The 21306-nt window shown below is 34.2% G+C and overlaps 2 protein-coding genes and 1 long non-coding RNA gene across 3 annotated transcripts in view; 2 read left to right on the top strand and 1 right to left on the bottom strand.

The window, feature by feature from the left end:
• LOC149483754 (uncharacterized) overlaps positions 1–21306 on the top strand; it is a 92281-nt gene that overhangs the window by 12205 nt on the left and 58770 nt on the right. The gene's annotated exons all lie outside the window — the stretch shown is intronic.
• On the top strand, positions 437–10391 carry LOC149483756 (N-acetylneuraminate (7)9-O-acetyltransferase). Its single transcript, XM_089701937.1, has 11 exons — positions 437–770; positions 1704–1800; positions 2398–2501; positions 3115–3271; positions 3601–3859; positions 4207–4436; positions 5468–5743; positions 6701–6904; positions 7594–7708; positions 8450–8691; positions 9091–10391. Exons 1-11 carry the CDS (start codon positions 638–640, stop codon positions 9656–9658), a joined length of 2385 nt encoding a protein of 794 aa, XP_089558063.1. The 5' UTR covers positions 437–637; the 3' UTR covers positions 9659–10391.
• Positions 16909–21306, bottom strand: part of LOC149483757 (uncharacterized) — a 190310-nt gene continuing 185912 nt past the window's right edge. The window contains exons 27-31 of the mRNA XM_089702006.1: positions 20056–21186; positions 19408–19569; positions 18642–18698; positions 18326–18423; positions 16909–18233 (exon numbers count right to left, since the gene is read on the bottom strand). Coding sequence (XP_089558132.1) covers positions 17972–18233; positions 18326–18423; positions 18642–18698; positions 19408–19569; positions 20056–21186 — 1710 coding nt within the window. The 3' untranslated portion in view covers positions 16909–17971. The remainder of the gene's footprint in view (positions 18234–18325; positions 18424–18641; positions 18699–19407; positions 19570–20055; positions 21187–21306) is intronic.

Below are 21306 nucleotides of genomic sequence, written 5' to 3' on the forward strand. Positions count from 1 at the left end.
TCGTGTTTAAGATATAAGCTTCTTGGGCGTATTCATAGATTGGCATCACATTGGCATATTCCCGGCATATTCATTCGTAGATTTATGAACACAGTTCCTTTAAATATAATATTAAATTTATATTTTACGGAACTGTGTGGTTAGCGATTAAAACAAAAAGTAAAATTTTAAGACGCTTTTAATCCCGCTTGTAGTTCAAACTCAATATGGCGCGTATGTTGAATACAATAATAAACAATAATTGAATGCTTGAGCGAATACTTTGAAATAGTAAATCAAAGAACAATCTACCACCTTAATCTTCATTCTTCCCCACATCACACTATCAAGCATAATCCGAAAGTTGGATATGTCTAGAGTCTAGACCATAGACAAGCCTATTAATTTTCTATCAAATGTCAATGCCAATTGCCAATTGCCAAAGTCAATCCTAATTCAGTCGATCGTACCGGAAAATTTGCGTTTGTTGTTTTGTTGAAATGAAGTAATCGTATTTAAATATAATTCTGTTTGAATTTCACTCTTTTATAAGTTTGCTTGGTGCAATTTGTGTTATAAGTGATGTATCAACGCAGTAAAACTACAGAATATAAGTCGTAACTTTATGTGAAGTAAGTTTTCATCGGCGAAATTCGTGATGGGGTCGTATCCAAAGAAAAATTCGGCGGAATGGTTTATTGATCAACTTAATGTTGAGAATGCGAAGCTCTTAGCATTTTTTCTGGTCTTGGGATTTATTGGTTATCACGGAATATTACATTTGAGATATGGTGAGTCACTTTATTCTTATAAGATAATAATTTTTTCTTTGAGTTGTAAATATGAAAATATTACCACTTCAAACCATCAAAGTATCATGCAATATTATCAGTATAAATGTTGACATTAATCATATATTATAACATTATACATGTATAACATACAGTAAATATTATGATAAGATACAGTGGTGGAAGTCATCAAATTTATTTTACATTTGTATAACAATGTGTTATAGATTAAGCATTAATATACAAAACACTTGTTTATATAGTTTCATATTATGAAATTGCTTAATTTTAATCAAATTTAGATTAAAAAAAAAGCACAATTTTAAGTGGTCTGGGCAACAAATTAGAAACAGCACAGTTTGAGTGTTCCAAATTCAAAATCTGTTGAAATACCGCCAAAAAAGTTTTTCTTCTACAAATATTTGCACCATTTTTTAAACGTTCTGTAAAAATTTTATGAAATTTATTTAACTTTGCAGTACAAATGAGTAAAAGTAAGAGTTGTGACTTGGTTATGAGCTATCAATTACACACACAACTACAAATTGAGCTACATCAACCATTATAAAAGTTAATATTAAACTATACAATGATATTTATATTTTTGGTTTTATGGCATTCAAATGCTTTATAAATATAAATTTATAAAAATTGTTAATCATCTCAATAGATGGCGCGCGGTGTGTCCCTTCAGACATATAAAACTGAAAGAATAGAATAAATTCGATTGCTCTGGCGGGTCACGAGTGGCTGAGTTGGTCAGGCATCCGCCCCGGAATGGCGCAAAAGGATGCGGGTTCGAGTCCCGCCTCGTGATCGAATTTTTTCTATTCTTTATAAATTTATATATATATATATACAATGATATTCAAAATATGTACATATATTATGACAAATAGATACATTTTTTCATCACAATTCCTGTACTTTCAGGGCCAGATTCCTGCACATGGCTTTTATCTTCTGGTAGATATAAGGGTGACCATGAATGGCAGCCTTATGGTTGTATGTTGCACAAATATTCAAAAACGTAAGTTTTTAATGTGAAACACACAAATATGACAATAAAAATTAAGCAAAGTAGTTTTATGGAATTCTGAAACACAGCAGTTTGAATAAACAGTGTAAATAATATGGAAATAACAAATGATATGTAAATACAATAAAATTGTATTTATACTAAAATCAGAAACTATTTTAACAATCTCAATAAATGGAAAATTTTGGTGTAATTCAATAATATAATACCTCTTAAAAAAAAGACGGGTTGCATTCCGGGAGTGCCGGCAGAAGTGAAAACTTGATTATTAACGTTGAGCATGTTCGATATCCATCCGTCTTACGTTTTTTTTGATCAGGCCACATGTCCTGACGCGAGTTTAAGATTTTATACCCAACGCCGCTAAAGAAGTTTTCACTTCATTAATTCTCAAGCTAAACATATAAGGAAACATATTACATATATAAGAATAAGTGTTCTAAGATTATATAATAAACCTGTATATTTCCTTTTAATATCCTATTTATAGCACATATTACCAATTGATGATGTTTATTATAATTTGTCCTTCACAAAACAATATAACAAAAATATTATTTGTAATATAATATAAATTAATTGTTTCAGCGATGCAAGAAGGTGTTTACGCTACTTAGCATTTTGGGGGAAGTACAACAGTTTTTCATTCATTGGTGATTCCCGGTTGGAACAACTTTATGAGCATTTTATCAGTGAGTTAATTCTTATATTATGTTAATTAAATTAAACAAATTATTGGTCAGTTCAAATAAATAAATATTTCAGGACAATTTTCGCACACGGCACAATCTGATCCCATACTAAGCGTTTGCTTGTGTTATGGAAACCAGATGGCTGATAGACATACATATATAATTTTAAGTAAATACTTATATAATTAACACCCAGACACAGAGCAAACATCTATGTTCATCACACAAATATTTGCCCCGGGTGGGAATCGAACCCACACCCTCTGGCTTTGAAGGCAGGGCCACTACCAACCAAGCCAACCGGTCAGTCAAATATACAACGAAAAGCTATTGCTTTGTACCCAGTGGAATTTGTTACCATTTAATAATATTTCAATCATTATATTGTTGTAAGAAGTATAAGACTAGATGGTATGAAATAAAAAACAATGAGTCAAGCAAAACACTTTATTGTGCACCAAACTATACAGAAATACAAATAATAAAATACAAATATACATCAAATGAACAAAACAGGTGGTTTTATTTAAAACTAATATTGAATATATTATAATGTTTATTTTTTCCAGATAATATTTAATACCTAATTTTTTTTTACAATATTTTATTACAGGTGGTCTCAAAACTCGACTAGATATGGACACATCTTACTCTACTATAGACCATCACATGCCGAATTATACATATGTGGACAATAAGTTGCGTCTGTCCGTAACATTTATATGGACGGAGAATGTTTCCAAAACTATGGTGGATAAATTTAGGATGTGGTGAGAATATTTGTCTTATTTATAAGTAAATACATAATCTCTTCAATAAAAACAATTATAATAACAATTTTTGTAAAGTTGTTGGTTTTTATGAAAGAAAGGAAAATTACTTGATTAAATAGTTTTTTCGAGCGTCTTCGATTCTTCTTGTGTGATTCTTCTTTTAAATGGCACATGATACCTACTATCTATGCGGAAAGTGCAAAAAAAAAATGAATTTTTAGATTTTTTATTATATTATGTAAGAGATCGTAAATTCATGTCATTAGTCCATTGTTTTAAAGTAGCAGATTGTAAAAACTCACGATTGATATATCTTTTATTTTCAGGCAACATTCAGACCAACCGCCATCCGTGATCGTCGCAAGCAGCGGTCTTACCCTAGTCAAGAATCGTAACGTCTCAGAATCCAATTTAGAGGAATACAAACGCAATCTAACTCGTCTAGTTCAACCGATAGACGCTCTATCGTTGAAAGGAACGCATGTGCTGTGGAAGCTTCTGGAATCTGTTGATAATACCAAGCTTAGGAATGATGTGAAGATCAATAATAATGATATTGATGCGTATAATAGGGCTGCTGTGGAGGTAATTGCTTTTTAATTATACATTATTCCTACGTCTGTGATCTTGTGATCCTATTTATTTGCATTTATTTCAAGTTAGATGATTAGATCATACTTTCTCTTACAAACTTTTATTTCCTTATAAGTTATTCTTGTAAAAGTTTTCTTTTATTTTAGAATTTAAACATAAAATACCCTTATATTCCATACTATCTGAATTCGAAAGTTTACTACCCCAGTCAAATGTAACATTCGTTTATTCGAGATTTTTATAAAAATTACCATGGTTTGAAAATCTACGAAATCATAGCAGTTTTCCTACATACTAGCTCCTCAAAAATCCACCTACAGACACGTTAAATTCCCCAGATACTCCAACACAGCGCTACCAAACTGTGGAACGCCCCCCGCCTGGCCGCCATCGGAGCCCTAACGCCCGACGGCTGGTCCCTCAGCCCTACAGCCCTGCGGCACTCCACACAGATACTACTGAACATGTTCTGCAACGATCACATGAATTTTAATGATGGCACTTGCTGTGCGCAGCCCGAGCCCTGCACACAGCTGCAGGTGATGACCTTCGCCCTGTTTCTTGTGTGGTGAGTCGGTTATATCTATACTAATATTATAAAGCTGAAGAGTTTGTTTGTTTGTTTGTTTGAACGCACTAATCTCGGGAACTAATGATCCGATTTGAAAAATTCTTTCGGTGTTAGATAGCCCATTTATCGAGGAAGGTTATAGGCTATATTTCATCACGCTACGGGCAACAGGAGTGGAGCCACGGGGGTGAAACCGCGCGGAGCAGCTAGTTTGATAATGTGAGGGTAGTTATTGTTATTTCATACTTACTGAACATGTTCTGCAACCACATGAACTTCAACGATGGCACTTGCTGTGCGCAGCCCGAGCCCTGCACGCAGTTGCAAGTGATGACCTTCGCTCTGTTTCTTGTGTGGTGAGTTATATTTGGAAATGTGAGGGTAGTTTATTGTTATTTCATTTTTTAATGTGAATCCATACTATAATATTATAAATGCGAAAGTAACTCTGTCTGTCTGTCTGTTACTTAATCACGCCTAAACTACTGAACTAAATTTCATGGAATTTGGTATGGAGATATTTTGATACCCGAGAAAGGACATAGGCTACATTTTATTGCGAAATATGTACCACGGGCGAAGCCGGGGCGGACCTCTAGTAAGTTATAACTTTCCAAGATCTATCCATTTAAAAAAAAACCACATCAAAATCCGTTGCGTAGTTTTAAAGATTTAAGCATACATATGGATATAGCGACAAAAAATTGACGTTGTTTTATACTATGTAGTGATGTGACGGTAGTTGTTGTTTTCATTCTTCCTTATGTGAATTGATTTTAAATTGTATGAGGGTATTTGGTTTGTCATTTATATAAATAGTTTGTTTTAATATCTTTCCAAGATAAAATGTTCATGTAATGGCTATTTTACTCATCTTTTTGAAGATGTAGGGCTTGTTAAACAAAAAAAAACTTATAACTTATAAATATATTAACAATAGATTTTCTATTGTGTCTATGATTCCGGGGACTGAGGGGTTAAATTATTTATTTTATTACCACATACACTTAAGTTACCTGGTCTTCCAGCGCAGTGTTAGTCCTGGTCCGCTCTCTATGGCGCTGGTCACAAACGTTCAAACAACAACTCGACGGCTACACGCTAATGAACAAACAGACAAAACAACCGTCCCCCATGGTGGCACTAGCTAAGCTCGGAATGATAATGTCGTACTTCTACCTGTGCGATAGAACTAACTTCTTCATGAAGGAAAATAAGTATTATTCGGAATGGAGCTTTTGGCTGCCCGTGGGTTATGTGTTCGCGTTGGGATTGTTCTTTACGGACGAGTCGAAGTCTAGTAGGTGAGTCTTATTCTTTTTAATATTAAAGCTATTAAAATACTTTTATACGAATATTTGTATGTGCGCGTGTTTGACACTGAAATTCTAGATGGCTGGACCGATTTTAATGAATTTTTTTTAATCACCTTGCTGACTGCTACACTGACTTAATAATTAAATTATGTCTGCCTGAGATAGTACATATTATAATGTATTAATCTTCATATTCTCATTGTTTAATAGGCCAACGATTCTCATCAGCTCTGTATGATTTTAACACATTATTTTTTTCATTTGTTTTGTAAAGTTAAAAAATAGTAAATAAAATACAGTCGGAATCAGTCCAGTCACCTGGAAAATTTTCTAGAAAGTTTTTCTGGACTTCTGGAAATGGGTGACTCTGCCAACTTTTAAATTTGCCATGATATAAAAGTGGCATCGTAAAACATTGTTATGATATATTTTTTCCGTGTCATTCTATAAGGCAAATCGTGTGCGTATGAAATAACCTAGAGAAAATTTCCTTAAAATAATATATATATAAATATTTGCAATTTTTTTCGTTCAAACATCTAGTTTTATTTTTACTTTATAAGCGCCGCAAAGTGTTTTTGCGGTATTTGGGATTAGGAAGGTATTTTTCGACACCTCAAAATCATAAAATCCCCTATTTTCATATAAATTTATAAATAGAAAAAATTCGATCACGAGGCGGGACTCGAACCCGCATCCTACCACGCCAATTCGGGGCGGATGCTTGACCAACTCAATGAAATACTCGCGAAAGGATGCGGCTTCGAGTCACGCCTCGTGATCGAATTTTTTCAATTCTTTATAAATTTATATTTTTAGAGCATTTGAATGCCATAAAACCAAAAATATCAAATCCCCTATTTTCATCAAAAAAAAAAATCTATAATTTTTTTTTAAACTAAATTAACCTTTTTAAACTTATTTAAATAACAACACACTCTGTAGCCACTCGCGCGTGCTGCACCGCGAGCAGACGAGCGAGTGGAAGGGCTGGATGCAGCTGGTGACGCTGGCGAGCCAGGTCACCGGCGCCGGCAAGGTGCTGCCCATCTACATGCTGGTGCGCGCCTTGCTCTCCGCGTACCTGTTCCTCACGGGCTACGGGCACTTGTACTACACGTGGAAGACGGCCGACTTGGGGCTGGTCAGGTCAGTTGGTGTGTAGGCGAGCTCCTTATTGAAGTGAAAACTTCTTTAGCGGCGTTGAGCACTTTTTCTGTAATGGGTATAAAATCTTAAACTCGCGTCAGGACACGTGGCCTGATCGAAAAAGCGTAAGACGGATGGATATCAAACATGCTCAACGTTAATAATCAAGTTTTCACTTCTGCCGGCACTCCCGGAGTGCAACCCGTCTTTTTTTTTATTGTGTGATAGGGAAGCGCTTGACCACAGTCTCGCCTGATGATAAGCTGAGATGTGGCCTAAGATGGAGCGCACTTCCCTAGAAGGTACCCGGTACTGCTGGTCTACATGCTTAAAAATATCGTTTCTAACCGAGAATCGAACCTGTAGATTTTGAAAAAAAGATGCTACTAGGTAAGGTAATAAACCAAATCCAGGACATACTGTATTCATTTATATTAAAATTAAAGTAAATTCCCATGCCGCCAGTAGAGTTAGAGGCAGATGCATTATGCATACATCTGTTTTACTGATCGATTTTCTTTTAGTGACAGGTTATAGGTGATCAGCCTTCTGTTTTCTGCCAGACTGAGACAGATTTTTTCTTCGTCTATACCGAATCGTGAATCACTGCACCAAAGAGGCGGTCGATTAAAATTAAAGAGGATTCAAAATTGATTTGCAATAAAAATATTGACGTTCGTTCATTACAGATACTTCCGAGTGATATTTCGCTTGAATTTCTTCACGATAGTCCTGTGTCTGACGATGAACAGGCCGTACCAATTCTACAGTTTTATACCTCTGGTTTCCTTTTGGTATACATTGGTAAGATTTTTTTTAATAAATACAACATTTCTCTGCAAATCTTTGATATAAACACCACATCATCAAACACATAACAATTCATATTTTAAATTTTTGTGTCGATTTTGGTACAAAACCAATAAAAACGTATTCCTACTAGTAATCATTGATTTCTGCCCATTATAAACAATTATAAACAAGTGGTATTATAATCGCTTATTAAAAAATGGTCAAAAATTTCCGAGCGGTTTGTAGAAAACTTTCATTCAAATTAACACCTTATTCCCTGGCAATAATGTGTAAAGTTTATTGTAAGTATATGCTTACTAGAAAACTCTGCCTAATAGATGTATAAGTAGAGTTTTGCTTCGGACTATTTTTGAGCGTGATTGTGAGTAGTTTAAACTAAAAGTATCTTAATATATATAAATCTCGTGTCACAATGTTTGTCCTCAATGGACTCCTAAACCACTTAACCGATTATAATAAAATTCGCACACCATGTGCAGTTCGATACAACTTGAGAGATAGGATAGTTTAAACATGTAGGTACCACGGGCGAAGCCGGGGCGGACCACTAGTAGTTTAATAAAACTAAAATAAAGTCATGAAATAATGTATTGTCACTGATCCTTGATAAGTGTATAATCTTTTAATGTCCTTTATGTTCAAAACAGAGTATAAAGGACTTGTTGACATACAAAAATACAGTTTAAGCTAATTGCTGTTTAAAAGAAAATTAAAACGATACAATTATTTCAGATGTTCGCAATATTCGCGCTACCACCGCACATAACACCGCTATCGAGCCACACAGTCGAATCCAAGCCCTACCAATACCTATACATAGCAACCAAAGTGATAGGTCTCCTGGCCATAGTGACCATACTGTATATGAGCGAAGTGTTCTTCCAGAAGATATTCGTGATGAGGCCTTGGAAAGCGCTGTTTGTTAATAGCGATGACGATATCCATCAGTGGTGGTTGGATTGGAAGCAGGATCGGTGAGTTTGGTTATTTTGGGGGTTTAAAAGTGTTGTTTTTTGTTCATTAATGTAATGTTATCTATTAATGAGATTGAAGAGATGTGTCGAAGTATGAGGCTTATTTTAATTTCGCTTTTACTTTATTTAGAGTTTTAATAATTCTACGTTTATTACCCTAAATTTTTCCGGTGCCATAATTTTAGGCATTAGGTTCTATACCGTCCTAATACCTAATAATAATTCAATTTTAAAATAAGACTCTTTTAAGGCTTAATTTGCAATGAAATTATGGTAGCAACTGAAAGACTTGAGTCATTATCATAATTTCAGCTAGCCTAAATAAAATATTATATCGGTAAAGGATTTTGCATATTACACACAAGAAAATTATTTTACACAACATTATCCCATTTGCAGGTACTCCATGGCATACGGCATAATGTTCGCCATCGCGTATCTCCTGGCCCAACGCTACAATCTCTTGGACGATAACAACCACAGCAACTTATTCACTCCCGGAATCTCCCTTACAGCCACTTTCCTGGCCTTCATCGGTATCGGCAGTTACGTCACATTTACCTTTTTCTGCACAAATACCTTCGATTGCAATGAAATTCATAGTTATGTGTCCTTTTTGCCCATAATCAGTTATATCTTGCTAAGAAATGTCTCTGGGGCATTAAGGACGAGGCATTCGAGCCTTTTTGCCTGGTTTGGGGGTATTACTTTGGAACTATTCGCTAGTCAGTCGCATATTTGGTTAGCCGCTGATACTCATGGTGTGTTAGTGCTGATTCCCAGCGCACCAATACTGAACCTTATTTTAACGTCGTATATTTTCGTTTTTACCGCGCATGAGATTCATAAATTGACGGCCATTATCCTGCCATATGCAGTGCCGGATGATTGGAGATTGGTTTTGAGGAATTTTGCGATATTTTTAGCGATTTTAGTGCCGATTGGTATACATGATGGTATGTTTTAGACTCTAAAATTTAGAAGGTAGATGGAGATTTTGTAAATAATTGCAGGATTCGTATTGTAAATATTTAAGTTTTTTCGTTGTATTTAATATTTATTTAAATAGAAATAACAGCAATTTCAATGTTAATTCATAATTGTGAAGATCTCAATTACGCATAATATTTATTTTTGGTAGTAAAGTTAAAAATAAAATAAAAAAGTATTAATGATACACTTTTCAGGCCTACCTATGTTTTAAAAGTGCAGCTGTGATCTAATTAATTGTATAAAAATTGTGAATTATTTTGTTTAAATTTTTATTTTAAATTAAGTTATACTTATTAGTAGACATCGGATTATATGCACTAACAAAATGCCAAAATATGCATGCAAATATGCACTAATAAAGGCCGAAATATACACTAAAAACGACTGATATGCCTAAAATATGCACAATACAAAATAAAAAAACCTTTATTATTTTTATATATTTAAATCAAAGATTGTACAAAAACAGTTAAATTTTCTTGAAATTAAGTATAGTTTTTGTGTCAATATACAATTAAGCATTTTTACCAAATTTTCGAGCGCAAATTTGTGACGTTTGTCACCCGCGAGCCCAGTGTGCCACCTTAGACCTTCTCGGGCTAAATCTAGCCCTTTTTTGGAATTCAACCCGTGTTTTAAGTTTTTAGCCCCAAAAGGGTAATCTAGCCCTATTTTGAATTGCTCAAAAATTTACTAAAAATGGAGCCCATTTTGTAATTTTATGCCATTTTACCATGCCAAAATAGAGTTTGTTTACTCGCTGAGCGTTCTGATTGGCTAATAAGGCTGCCTGTCCACCGGAGCGGAGCGAGGCAGCGGAGCGGAGAAACGGAGAAATATTAACCAATAGGACTGCACAAAATCTCCGCACAGGTGCGGAGATTTTGTGCAGTCCTATTGGTTAATATTTCTCCGTTTCTCCGCTCCGCTGAATCGCTCCGCTCCGGTGGACAGGCAGCCTTAAGGTTAGTCGACCAATCAAAACTCCCGCTACTTAACGAAATATGCACGATTGGTGAAAAAGGCTAAAATATGCACTAACGCCGTAATTAGAGAGTTTTATGCATTTGCATATGCAAATATGCAAATGCATATAATCCGATGTCTACTTATAAGTATGTGTGTTATGGAATTATTTGTAAATGTATACCTAATGTTTCGTTAATATTTCACCAAAACACCTTGAAATTATTTTTTGCAAGCATCCTCAATACGATAGAATACAAAAACTAAAAAAGTCATAAAATCTATTTATTGTATGCGTTAGTATTGTGTTTCTTTATGTTTGGTAGGTTAAAAATTTGTTTGAATATTGTGCCAGTATTTGATAATAGTTCAATATTTTTTAGTTCATTTTGTAGAGATTTTTTTTTTACTCAAACAACGACAGAGATAAATGCATGTGATATTTAATTTAGAATTATTTTTATTTTGTTTGTAAAACACGAAGAAATACGTAAGTGCAAAAAGTGATTGAAGGAGGTTGTACTAAGGGAGCAATTTTAACTAGCTTTATTTTTCAATTTTTTTTTTATATTATTTTGCATAATATCAAATACTAAAGAAATAAATGAAGACTTTCGAGTTGTGGGTAAATGCTTTAGTTTTTTTTGCAGTGTGATTGTGTATTTCTTTAGCGAAAATTTGCAAATTTTGTATTTGACTATAAAATACGTATCTAATGTAAATAGTGTGTACTTTATATGCATGTTAAATTTATCATGAAAATAATATTAACTTTGTATATTAATTTATGATACTAAATGTAGCACAAATATATTATTTAAAAAAGTGCGTAAACTTATTAAACACGAAATGCTGAAGCTAAGCTTTATAACCTGGCATTAGTCGATTGTACTGTATAATTTTGTATTTTTATATAAACTTAGGTAAATAGTAGTCAATAATGGATCCGATGATCGGTGTAAGTCGTAAAAAAGAGAAAAACAAAGACCTATAGAAAGACCTGTAAAAGTATACTTAATATATTTTATGAAACTGGCATAGTTTTAGATCTCCATTATCTTCTTGAATTTATGTTTGGATTCCTTAAATTATAAAACAGATGTAATAATTAACAATATTTAATTATTTGAATAAACGACGTGTTATTTTAAATATCGCACTGTGATTGTATTAACCTAATACATAGCGTATAATTATGTAATTATTGTACAGAAATAAATGATTGTAGAAATTATATTCTTTTTATTTTCCTTTATATATCTCATAGAGAGTGAACAAGTATGAAAACTTCATATACACGCTTTATACCTACACAAAAGTACTTCGACGCTGATTACCTATGTAAAAAAAACTTAAAATTTCCATTTATCATATCATAGTACCTACAGACCTACTCCAAAGCCGGAACATCTTGCAGATGGTAAAGTAAAACATCGTTAACGTCCCCTTTTAGTCATTTAGCTCTCATAATTGATACAATTTTTTTGTTTATTTTTTTGTTTGGTAAACATAAAGATTTACAATTCATTACAATTGTTGACAGAAGGATAAAGTAGGTGTTGTAAGTTGTACGCTACAACTCGCCGAACTTATCGCCGAATGTGGTCCCTCAGGTGAACTGTGTCAAATACCACTGAATCGTTTTCCACAGCTGCAGCGGCCTCGAAGGGCACGCAATTGTTGTTATTTAAAATATATTTAAGAAAAGAAATCAATCCTCCTAAGTTTACAATATATATATTGTAGCAAATTTATAAGAATACTAGGTTTCCGGCCGCGGCCTCGCCCGCGCAGTCAAAGAAAAACCCGCATAGTTCCCGGGATAAAAAGTAGCCTATGTCCTTTCTCGGGTATCAACATATCTCCATACCAAATTTCATGAAAATTGGTTCAGTAGTTTAGGCGTGATTGAGTAACAGACAAACAGACAGAGTTACTTTCGCATTTATAATATTACTATGGATATAGCGATACCGAGTCCGATAATAGTTTGATAATACTTAGGTACTTTAACGTATTTTCAACGTGAACAATCAAGTGAAAAATACAGGCATCTAATCAATTTACTTTTGTTTTTCATTAACTTGAATGACATTAGACAAATAATTATAGACCTTGTACATACGTTAAGGCCCTGCGCAGACGACAGACTATCCGTGACGCACTTTTTAGTCTGTGAAAATAGAACCTATGAAATTATAATATGCAGTAACGCACATGACGCGCAAAAAGTCCGGCGCACAAAAAATCCGTGTAATTCGGGCAGACCGCACCGCGCCGCTCCGCACAAAAGTGTGTGAAAAGAATTGAACGTTTGCTTCAACGCGCGCTAACGCAGACGGCGCACACTTTACACGATTTCCATAGCGTCTACGTCCCTACAGTTCTGCCGACAAAATGATCGAAGATGTGCGTCGTGTGCGTTGAGTCTGTGAAAAATCCGCGACCGACTTTTTGCGCGCCATGCAGACTTTTTGTGCGCCGCAGACTCGATCGCACAAAAAGTGTGCCGTCTGCGCAGGGCCTAAACAGCACTGAGCTTCGCTACGAATTCGAATGTTATTCGTGCTCGCTCTACAGAGGAATCAGCAAATTACCCAAAGTTTAGGTGGTTTTATTACTGCAAATTGTTTCCTTTAAATGTATGCAGAAACAAAAATTTATGTTTTTGGGTGGTTGGAGGGAAATTATTACATATTAATTTATATGTGTATATTCGGGGACTTTCGGATATCGGGTAATTCGGAAAATTGTTAATACGACTTACGAGCATCGTTTTGTTGTATCGTGGATAGGAAATACTTTTACATCTGATGAAAACTGAAGAAACCGATTTTGAAGTAACAAGGTTTGATGTATCTTTTGATAGGTAATGTCGGCCCAGTAGATTTTGAGTTTATCCATTGCATACGTACATACATACGAGTACAATAAAATGATTTTTTAAAGTATCAAGTTCAAGGTAACTTTACAGTTTACACGACCTTTTTATTTTAGTAGGTACTATAGCCACATAATAATAACTACTAACTAGCTATTAGGCTTAGATTACAAAATAACATGCAGATGGAGCATGTCAATCGTCCGTCGCCCTTGTCAAAGAAAATACGAAATCAAAAACGAATACGAACCTCCGGCAGTGCTATAGCGATTCTAGTGTCATGCAATACGTCAAAATGGGTTTGATATTTTAGTAAAAAAATGCTGTCTTGTGATATTAAAACGCTGTAAAATTTGTTCCCGAAAACAAACAAAAAGATAAAACATCGTTTTACAGGTTTTCTGTAGATTATTTGGCTTATTTAATTTTATATACAAATAATAATTTTACATATACGAAGGAATTCAAAACTTCAACGTATGCTGCCAGTATTTTGAAAATTGGATTTTTCGATCGTCAATGTGATTATTTCTATAGTGCAATAAAGGTTCATGATCATTATTAGATTATTTTAATAAGCATTATACATTTTTTTTATTACTTTTATAAAAAGCGTCATAGTCGTTTTCGCTCGCGCATTCATGTGAACTCCATGATGGATATGATGAAAATTGAAAATAAAATGTCCCGCATTCTCGATTAATAACTACCGCTATTCGCATTCATATTATGTTTTGAAAAATAAAAACTGTTTTTTAATGTAATTAATTAAAAATTGAATAAAATTATTTTGTCCATATTTAACTTTAGTAGATAGGTGCTTTATGTAACAAAATAATTTTTGCAATATTATAAAATAATATCATAAACCCGAATTTGTATTAAAATAAAAATTAAAACATGACTGCTTATTTATGTAGCCTACGTCACTACCACCACTACCTTCATAATTCAGATGATTGCAATGACACCAACTCAAAATCGATCCAACAGTTTATACTGCAGGGCGTGTCAAAGAAATATTATACATACATACACTCGAAAAACATAACCCTCTTTCTTCCGTAGTCGGGCAAAAATTTGGGAAATTTTTCATTATCTGGTAACATAACACGCACACAGAAGCACCGTGTTGGTACAGTGCAACGGCGAAATGACAGCACACATAGCTTTATGGAAATGACGAAAAATAATTCGGTTTAGTTCGGCAACGCTCCATCTGTCTTTTATTTTGTAATCTAAGCTATTAGGTATAGCTGGGACCTAATTGTAAGTAGGTACTTATTGCTAAATTTTAAATTAGATCAAAATTGGCTTAATTCTATAGGATAGGAAAGGTAAAAATAAAAGTCGATAGAAACAAGCAAAATTTTATTTCTTATATTGTTCGTGAATAACGACTATACTTATTTAAATATAATATATGCGTGGTGTAAAACTTATATATTTACAATCATTGCTCTAGACGAGATAACAATAAAATTTGAAAGTAACACAACAGAACAAATTTGAGACCCTTTAACATTGCTATTGGCTGCTTTTGATTGCTGATTCAAGTTTCAACAGAAGTGATGTGGCGCTTGAAGAGAACGGCTATGTTTTATCAGAATGCAAAGTGAATTTTTGTAATAATCTTTCATTTTTAACATAAAAAGATATCTTACATGATTATTATGTGGTTATCATTGCTTATCTCAATTGAAAAAGGAGGGCCTTCGAAGAATAGATATTTCAAAGTACAGTGAAACTTCGATAATTTCAAAAACCTCTTAATTCAATAGTAAATAACAGATGCTCATCTTTTATTTTATAACTGTAGAATTTGAATTTGAAGAATGAAAAAAAATATTTTTGTGCGAAATTTCTTGCTGTCGCCTTCTTCGTCAGTTTTACAAGCACAGTCATAAAAGTTTATACATGATATACTTACAATAAATGTAAGGTAAGATCATCGAAGTTTCGCTATATTTCGGTAAATACTTACATCTACAAAGGTGCACTTAGTTATATTAGTAGGTGACTTATTTTACAATGGTCCTACTTTATCCAATTATAATTTACTTAGAATAAATTCGAGTTTCAGGACAAATTAAAATTTGGTAATAATTTGAGATTGGTAGAACATGACAAATTAAATAGGTATTGAGAACCTGTGAAGCCGATTAAGTTGTGTTCGTCTAACAGCTCTATTTAAATCTAGGGCCTGAGAATTCGAATTTGAAATTATCTTTTATTTTATGTTACTTTAATTTTTAATCGTGAATTCTGTCACACAACAGGCATTGTGACTTATAATCACAGTTATTCAAATTTATTTGTGAAAGTACATAGTATAATTATAAAGATAGTTAATACTTAGAATAAATATTGCTTACATTAAGTGCACATGTCACTAATATTGCGGTTTATAATAATTGTATAATTAACATTTTAACCAAAACGATTCAAAAGTAAAATGAGATATCAAAAGGTGGAATTTGCAAGAAAAATACTACAATAATGTTAAAAATAAAGATAATTAAGTAACAATATAAGCTTAATTAATTATTTATGCGACAACGCGTTAATTTAACTAAATGTTAACACTATTCCTTAGATTTTAACAGTTATACAGAAAGCGAAGAATCATTACAACGCCTTAAAGAAAAAGAATCAAGTTAGATTTAAGAATATAAGTTTTAGAAAATCAGTCTCAACAACAGGCCATTATTTTTATACTTTTTAGTTATTATAATATTTAACACGTAAAAGCGAAAGCTTCAGGAAATTTGGTTAAAAAATCTACAAGCAGCTACGTAGGTAGCTAATGGCCGCGGGAAAAAGTTTTTGGTCAAATTGCAAAGTGACAAATGGACTGTGTTGCCATTGCTTTTTTTCTCCCTAGACAACACTATTTTCATAATATTATGATAAATAAAGATACCAATGCAAATTATTTAGGAATAAAAGAAATAGAATTCGTAAGACCGTAGAGCCATCTTAATTACGAAATAAAAATTCGTGCAATGAATAAAAAAAAAGATATTTAAGACGATAATTTGGAATAAAGATAAAGAAAAATAGTCAACACTTTTTTAAATTGAATATATTATAGATAAGATAGCATATGGCATGTGGCACGGCACATAAGGAATGGCAGTATCGAGTGACTCGCCAGAAGCTACCGCTACACAACACCGACGCTTAGCTGGTACAGTGTACGCACATTTAGAACTTCAGTCTTTAAAAACATCACATCTAGGTTCTATTTATTGCTGAAATTATCAATAATTGCACTGCTCGATGATCTCATGAAATTGGATAAATCAAAGAATCAAAGATCCGCTTTGTCTTATTGCCATAACGATTCATTTTATTGTTATTTTTTTTTGTGTACTTTTAGTATACTAGAATAAGGAGTAATTTAGAGTAACGTAGGTTATTTAGAATGAAGTGAGTATGAAGGTTATTCGTCTAAAGTTTGCACTTCCTATTCTATTGGTGCGAAGTTTCCACAAACAACGTCGTCACATGCAGTAACTACGATCCTTAGCAGTAAGGGTGCCTAGATAAATACGATAGTAATTGTGCATTTGGTATACAGATTTTTTTGGGCCTTTCGTTTTTTCATCTTACTGACTAACAATTTACAAGATTACTCGTAAATTTACAAGAAGAAAGAAAAATTCTCTCATATCGGTATTTACATTATAAAATAAATTTGTATTTACAAAGTAGCAAATAGTGCGCAAAAGACAACTTCACAAAATATGCATTTGAGCAATATGTTTAAAAAATATTTACAAAAACATTTTTTACAATAGATAGTAGATATAAATAGAAAGTTATCAGCGGAGTGCGAAATTAGGAGAAGAGTAAAATAATATGTAACATGTATTTCATTGATAGTCATAAGTAGAATCATAAGATGGGCATTACTAATCGTTTAACCGCTTACATTTTATGTTATGTAATAATGCATAAAACAAGTTATTGCTATGAAAAAAATATTTACATCATTATTTCCCTAGTTAAACTACGAGAAGACGTTTAAATGAAAACATTACCACTATTGAAATAATAATAAGTTCTACCTACTGTAACAACACTACAATTCCTTGACTTACAATATATCACATTAGCTTAGAATATTGTAAAATTTTTGAACGCAACTCTCTTTTATAAATATAGTTGATATCAAAATTGTTCAATTTGCTAATTCTCAGATACTCGCACCATCCTCACTCATTCAATTGTAATGCAAGAAGGTATACGTTCGTCGACCCATAGGAATATTGTAGATACTACATTTTTTATATATTTAGGTAAAATTTAATTTTCAGCACTTAGGTAATGATCAATCTCTGATAAGTATTCATAGAAACTCCGTGTCACGCACAGCACAAAAAATCTCAACCAACACAAATCACAACACAACTATGCTTCAAAACTAACGAAAACTCAATCGGAATTATCAGGCGCAGCACTCAACGTCCTAGTTTCATCGTGCACTAGCGACTTGTCGTATCGTCTCTGTCGCGTGATCTTGGGCCTTGCGGCGCTGAGCAGAGGGGCGGATATCGCGTGAGCGGGGACACGGGTGAGGTCCTTACGACCTTGGAGCAATGGTGACGTCACACTGGACGATTCGTCGCCTTCGTCGTCTGATATCGCGGGATAGCTTTCCTTCATTTTAAGACTACGTTCGAGACGACGAAGAAACCTGAGAAACAATTGTTATTACGTTTAAATTAAGTGCCTTCATTCTTTTTTTTTATTTTAGATTTTTATATATAAATAAGTAAATGAATGTACCTTATTTGATTACTAATGGTCCTCAATTTGTTAACTTTCGCCGGTCGTCTAGAGTCTTCTGTTAAATCTAAGCTAGATGATATTTTTGATGCGGTATCCTGTGAAGAATATTGAAATGTTTATTTCACAAAATACATATCAGTTGATGTCACCAATTTTTTCAATTACAATCCTTATTATTACAAAATTTATTTAAATTGAAGTTTTAAACATTTATAAGATAGAAGTTATTTAGGTAATTTTATTTCTATAATCTTACAAAAATATTGGGAAAATAAAGAAAGCTAGCAACACAGCAGCGAACTATTCAAATCACCTCAGAACTGCGGCATTTTTCCCGCCGTAACGGTTTCCTCACGCGGGTCGGCTCTGACTGCAAAAAGATGTTATTTTGCCACAAATAAACATAAAAAGCTTAAAAAAATACATTGATGATAAGAAATTGGACATTAACAATATTTAAATATTTTTTTTAAATATTATCCTATTAGATTCATTAGTAGGTAGTTGTCGTGGTGTTTTTTATTCATATTCATCAATTAAATGATGTGTCCAATTTCTTATGTTTAATTGTACAATAGCGTGCTTACAAGTTACAAGCAAATATTTTATTGTGTTAAGTGCGTTTTATTTTATAAATATAAATATTATAATGTACATCTGTATATGTACATTTTAGTAGATAATTTTATTACCTTTGCTTTAACGAAGTAATTAGGAAAAATTGTTAAATTATTTAGTCAGATACTTTTTTCATTGAAATAATGAGAATGTGACAAAAATAATATGAATACAATCAAAGATTAAAATATTAAATAAAAGTAAGGTGGCACTGCCTATCTATTTATAATCAAGTGAATTATTTTAACATTTAGTGCATAAAACGCAAAAAATGTAGGAAAATCGTTATTTTGCAATACAAAAGATCAAAACATGTAAAAAAATTATTTCATGATAGAAAAGCATAAAAAAATGTAAAAAAGGTTTGCTGAACAGACAAAAAATTCCACAAATTAAGTGAAATAACACATCAAAAAACGTAAAAAATCCTTTTAATCCCTACCCACCCCAACATCCCCTACCTGCATCTCCAAATCCGGTTGCCTCAGTTCCCTCGCGGAGGCCACAGAGGCTACAGACGCGTTAGAGACCGATTCCTCAGAGGAGGAAGAGCTCGCGAGTGCGGGGACCTGAGAGCGGGACCGGCGACGACCCGACTTGCGTCCGCGCAGGTAACATGGTACCTACATACATACACTTTTGTGGAAACATTTGAAAACACAATGTGAAATATTCTGATTGATAGCGAGATTCATTCTTTTGAAAGATAGATTGGTGCGAAATAGATTATTGACAAAATAATAATGGTCGAAGTCAAGTCAACGAGTCAATGTCATACCAAAAATCTTAATGAAGTATCCACGCTTTTTTTACGTGAATGTTAGCTTTTTCTTCTGCATTAGAGTAGAATGTATATTTGTAATTGTAGAAAACAATAATTGTCAACTTTTATTCATATAATAAGTTTGATTTTCAATGTATTTCAACTTGTTTATTTTAATAATAGATCACCGTGAGTTGATGTCATTTAAACATTTTAAATGAGTACCTAATCTCTATGGGTGGAGCCATTAATTAAGAGAAGAAGAAGACCTAATCTCTATCGTTTTAGTTTCTTACTTCAAAACGTTTACTCAAAATGTAATGTTTAATAAATAAAACAAGTTTACCTCTAACAAGTTATGCATAGAATGCGGCATGTGCGGCAAAGTCGATTTCGTCGTCCCCGTCACTTCCTGCGATACCGTTCTCGACGTTTTCCGATCTCTTCTCCTGCCAGACTTCCTGTGTGAACTGCTACTGCTCTTACAATTATTGCCCTTTACACTTTCCGTACTCGGAAAGTCATACAGACCATCCGAGTCCGTAAAAGGCAATTGTCTACCATAAAACTGAGGCGAGAATCTACCTAAACCCGTCTTATCACTTAACGGACTCTCACTTCTAGAACTAACGGGACTCAAGGGGCGACTACAGTCGGACAACAAGGTGGGCGGACGCAAACACGCTCGCTCGTCCAAACCACGCTCTACACTAATGCACTTCACTATCGTACACTTTGTCACTCCACTGGGCGAACACAACACCGGTAATTCTAGAGTTTCTTTCAATACAGCTAGCGATTCCATTTCTTTAGCACTTGAAGGCACGTCGTCTACTCTCTCATCGGTACCGATTCCTTCGTCGTTCGATTCTAATAATGGATCGTCTGATAAGGTTTCTGAATCGGATCTTCCTCTGCGCCGTTCATCATTGCCTTCGTTAGATGTTGCTGGACTAGAATTAGTTTTCATTAGCGGTCTTCTTCTAGACTGAAAGCAAGATGGACCTCCACCAGAGCCGGGATCTTCCATTTCCGACGGGCACAAGGGATTACTGGACCCACACCGGGACGGCCCCGGGCTGGCCATGGAACTGTATCCAGAGGATGAGAGGTTAGATTCAGAGGGAGCCCTTTCACCCCTTGCTGACATGGAGAAGGGGCTCAAATAGCACATGTTGCCGGAGGGTGGGGGCGGTCGGGGGGAGAGGGGCTCGTCGGATTCTTCACTAGCGTTATAAGTGACTGTTATTAGTGGCGGGGGTTGGAACTCCAAGTGTGGGGGGGTGCGGCGCGGGGGAGGGGAGCCCAGGGAGGGGCGCTCCACGGTGAGGAGGGGCACGCGGAGGGAGGGCGGCGCGGGGGAGGGGGGGGACAACTCCCGCTCCGAGTCCTGGCTGTGCGTGAAGCTGGGGCTGGGGGAGTCGGTTATCTGTGTGGATGGAGTTGGCATGTCCGCGCAAATGGCTGGTTGGCGTAACTGCAATAAATAAATAAAAAGTGTCATTAACTTCATCTGTAATATTTAGTGAAATGAAGTGTATAAAATGAAATAAGTAGCATAATATATTAAATTATTATTTAAAAGAAATGTTATATT

This window comes from Colias philodice, chromosome 12 (assembly GCF_061535455.1).
Source record: "Colias philodice isolate Cphi_HAF_F1 chromosome 12, ilColPhil1 Martin Lab GWU primary, whole genome shotgun sequence".
Classification (NCBI taxonomy): Eukaryota; Metazoa; Arthropoda; class Insecta; order Lepidoptera; family Pieridae; genus Colias; species Colias philodice.

Excerpts from the sequence above, each read along its gene's own strand:
- LOC149483756 (XM_089701937.1), top strand. The coding sequence starts at position 638 with ATGGGGTCGTATCCAAAGAAAAATTCGGCGGAATGGTTTATTGATCAA. Across the intron at positions 4,437-5,467 it reads TTCGCCCTGTTTCTTGTGTG|CGCAGTGTTAGTCCTGGTCC; the intron begins GTGAGTCGGTTA and ends CTGGTCTTCCAG. Across the intron at positions 7,709-8,449 it reads TTTCCTTTTGGTATACATTG|ATGTTCGCAATATTCGCGCT; the intron begins GTAAGATTTTTT and ends CAATTATTTCAG.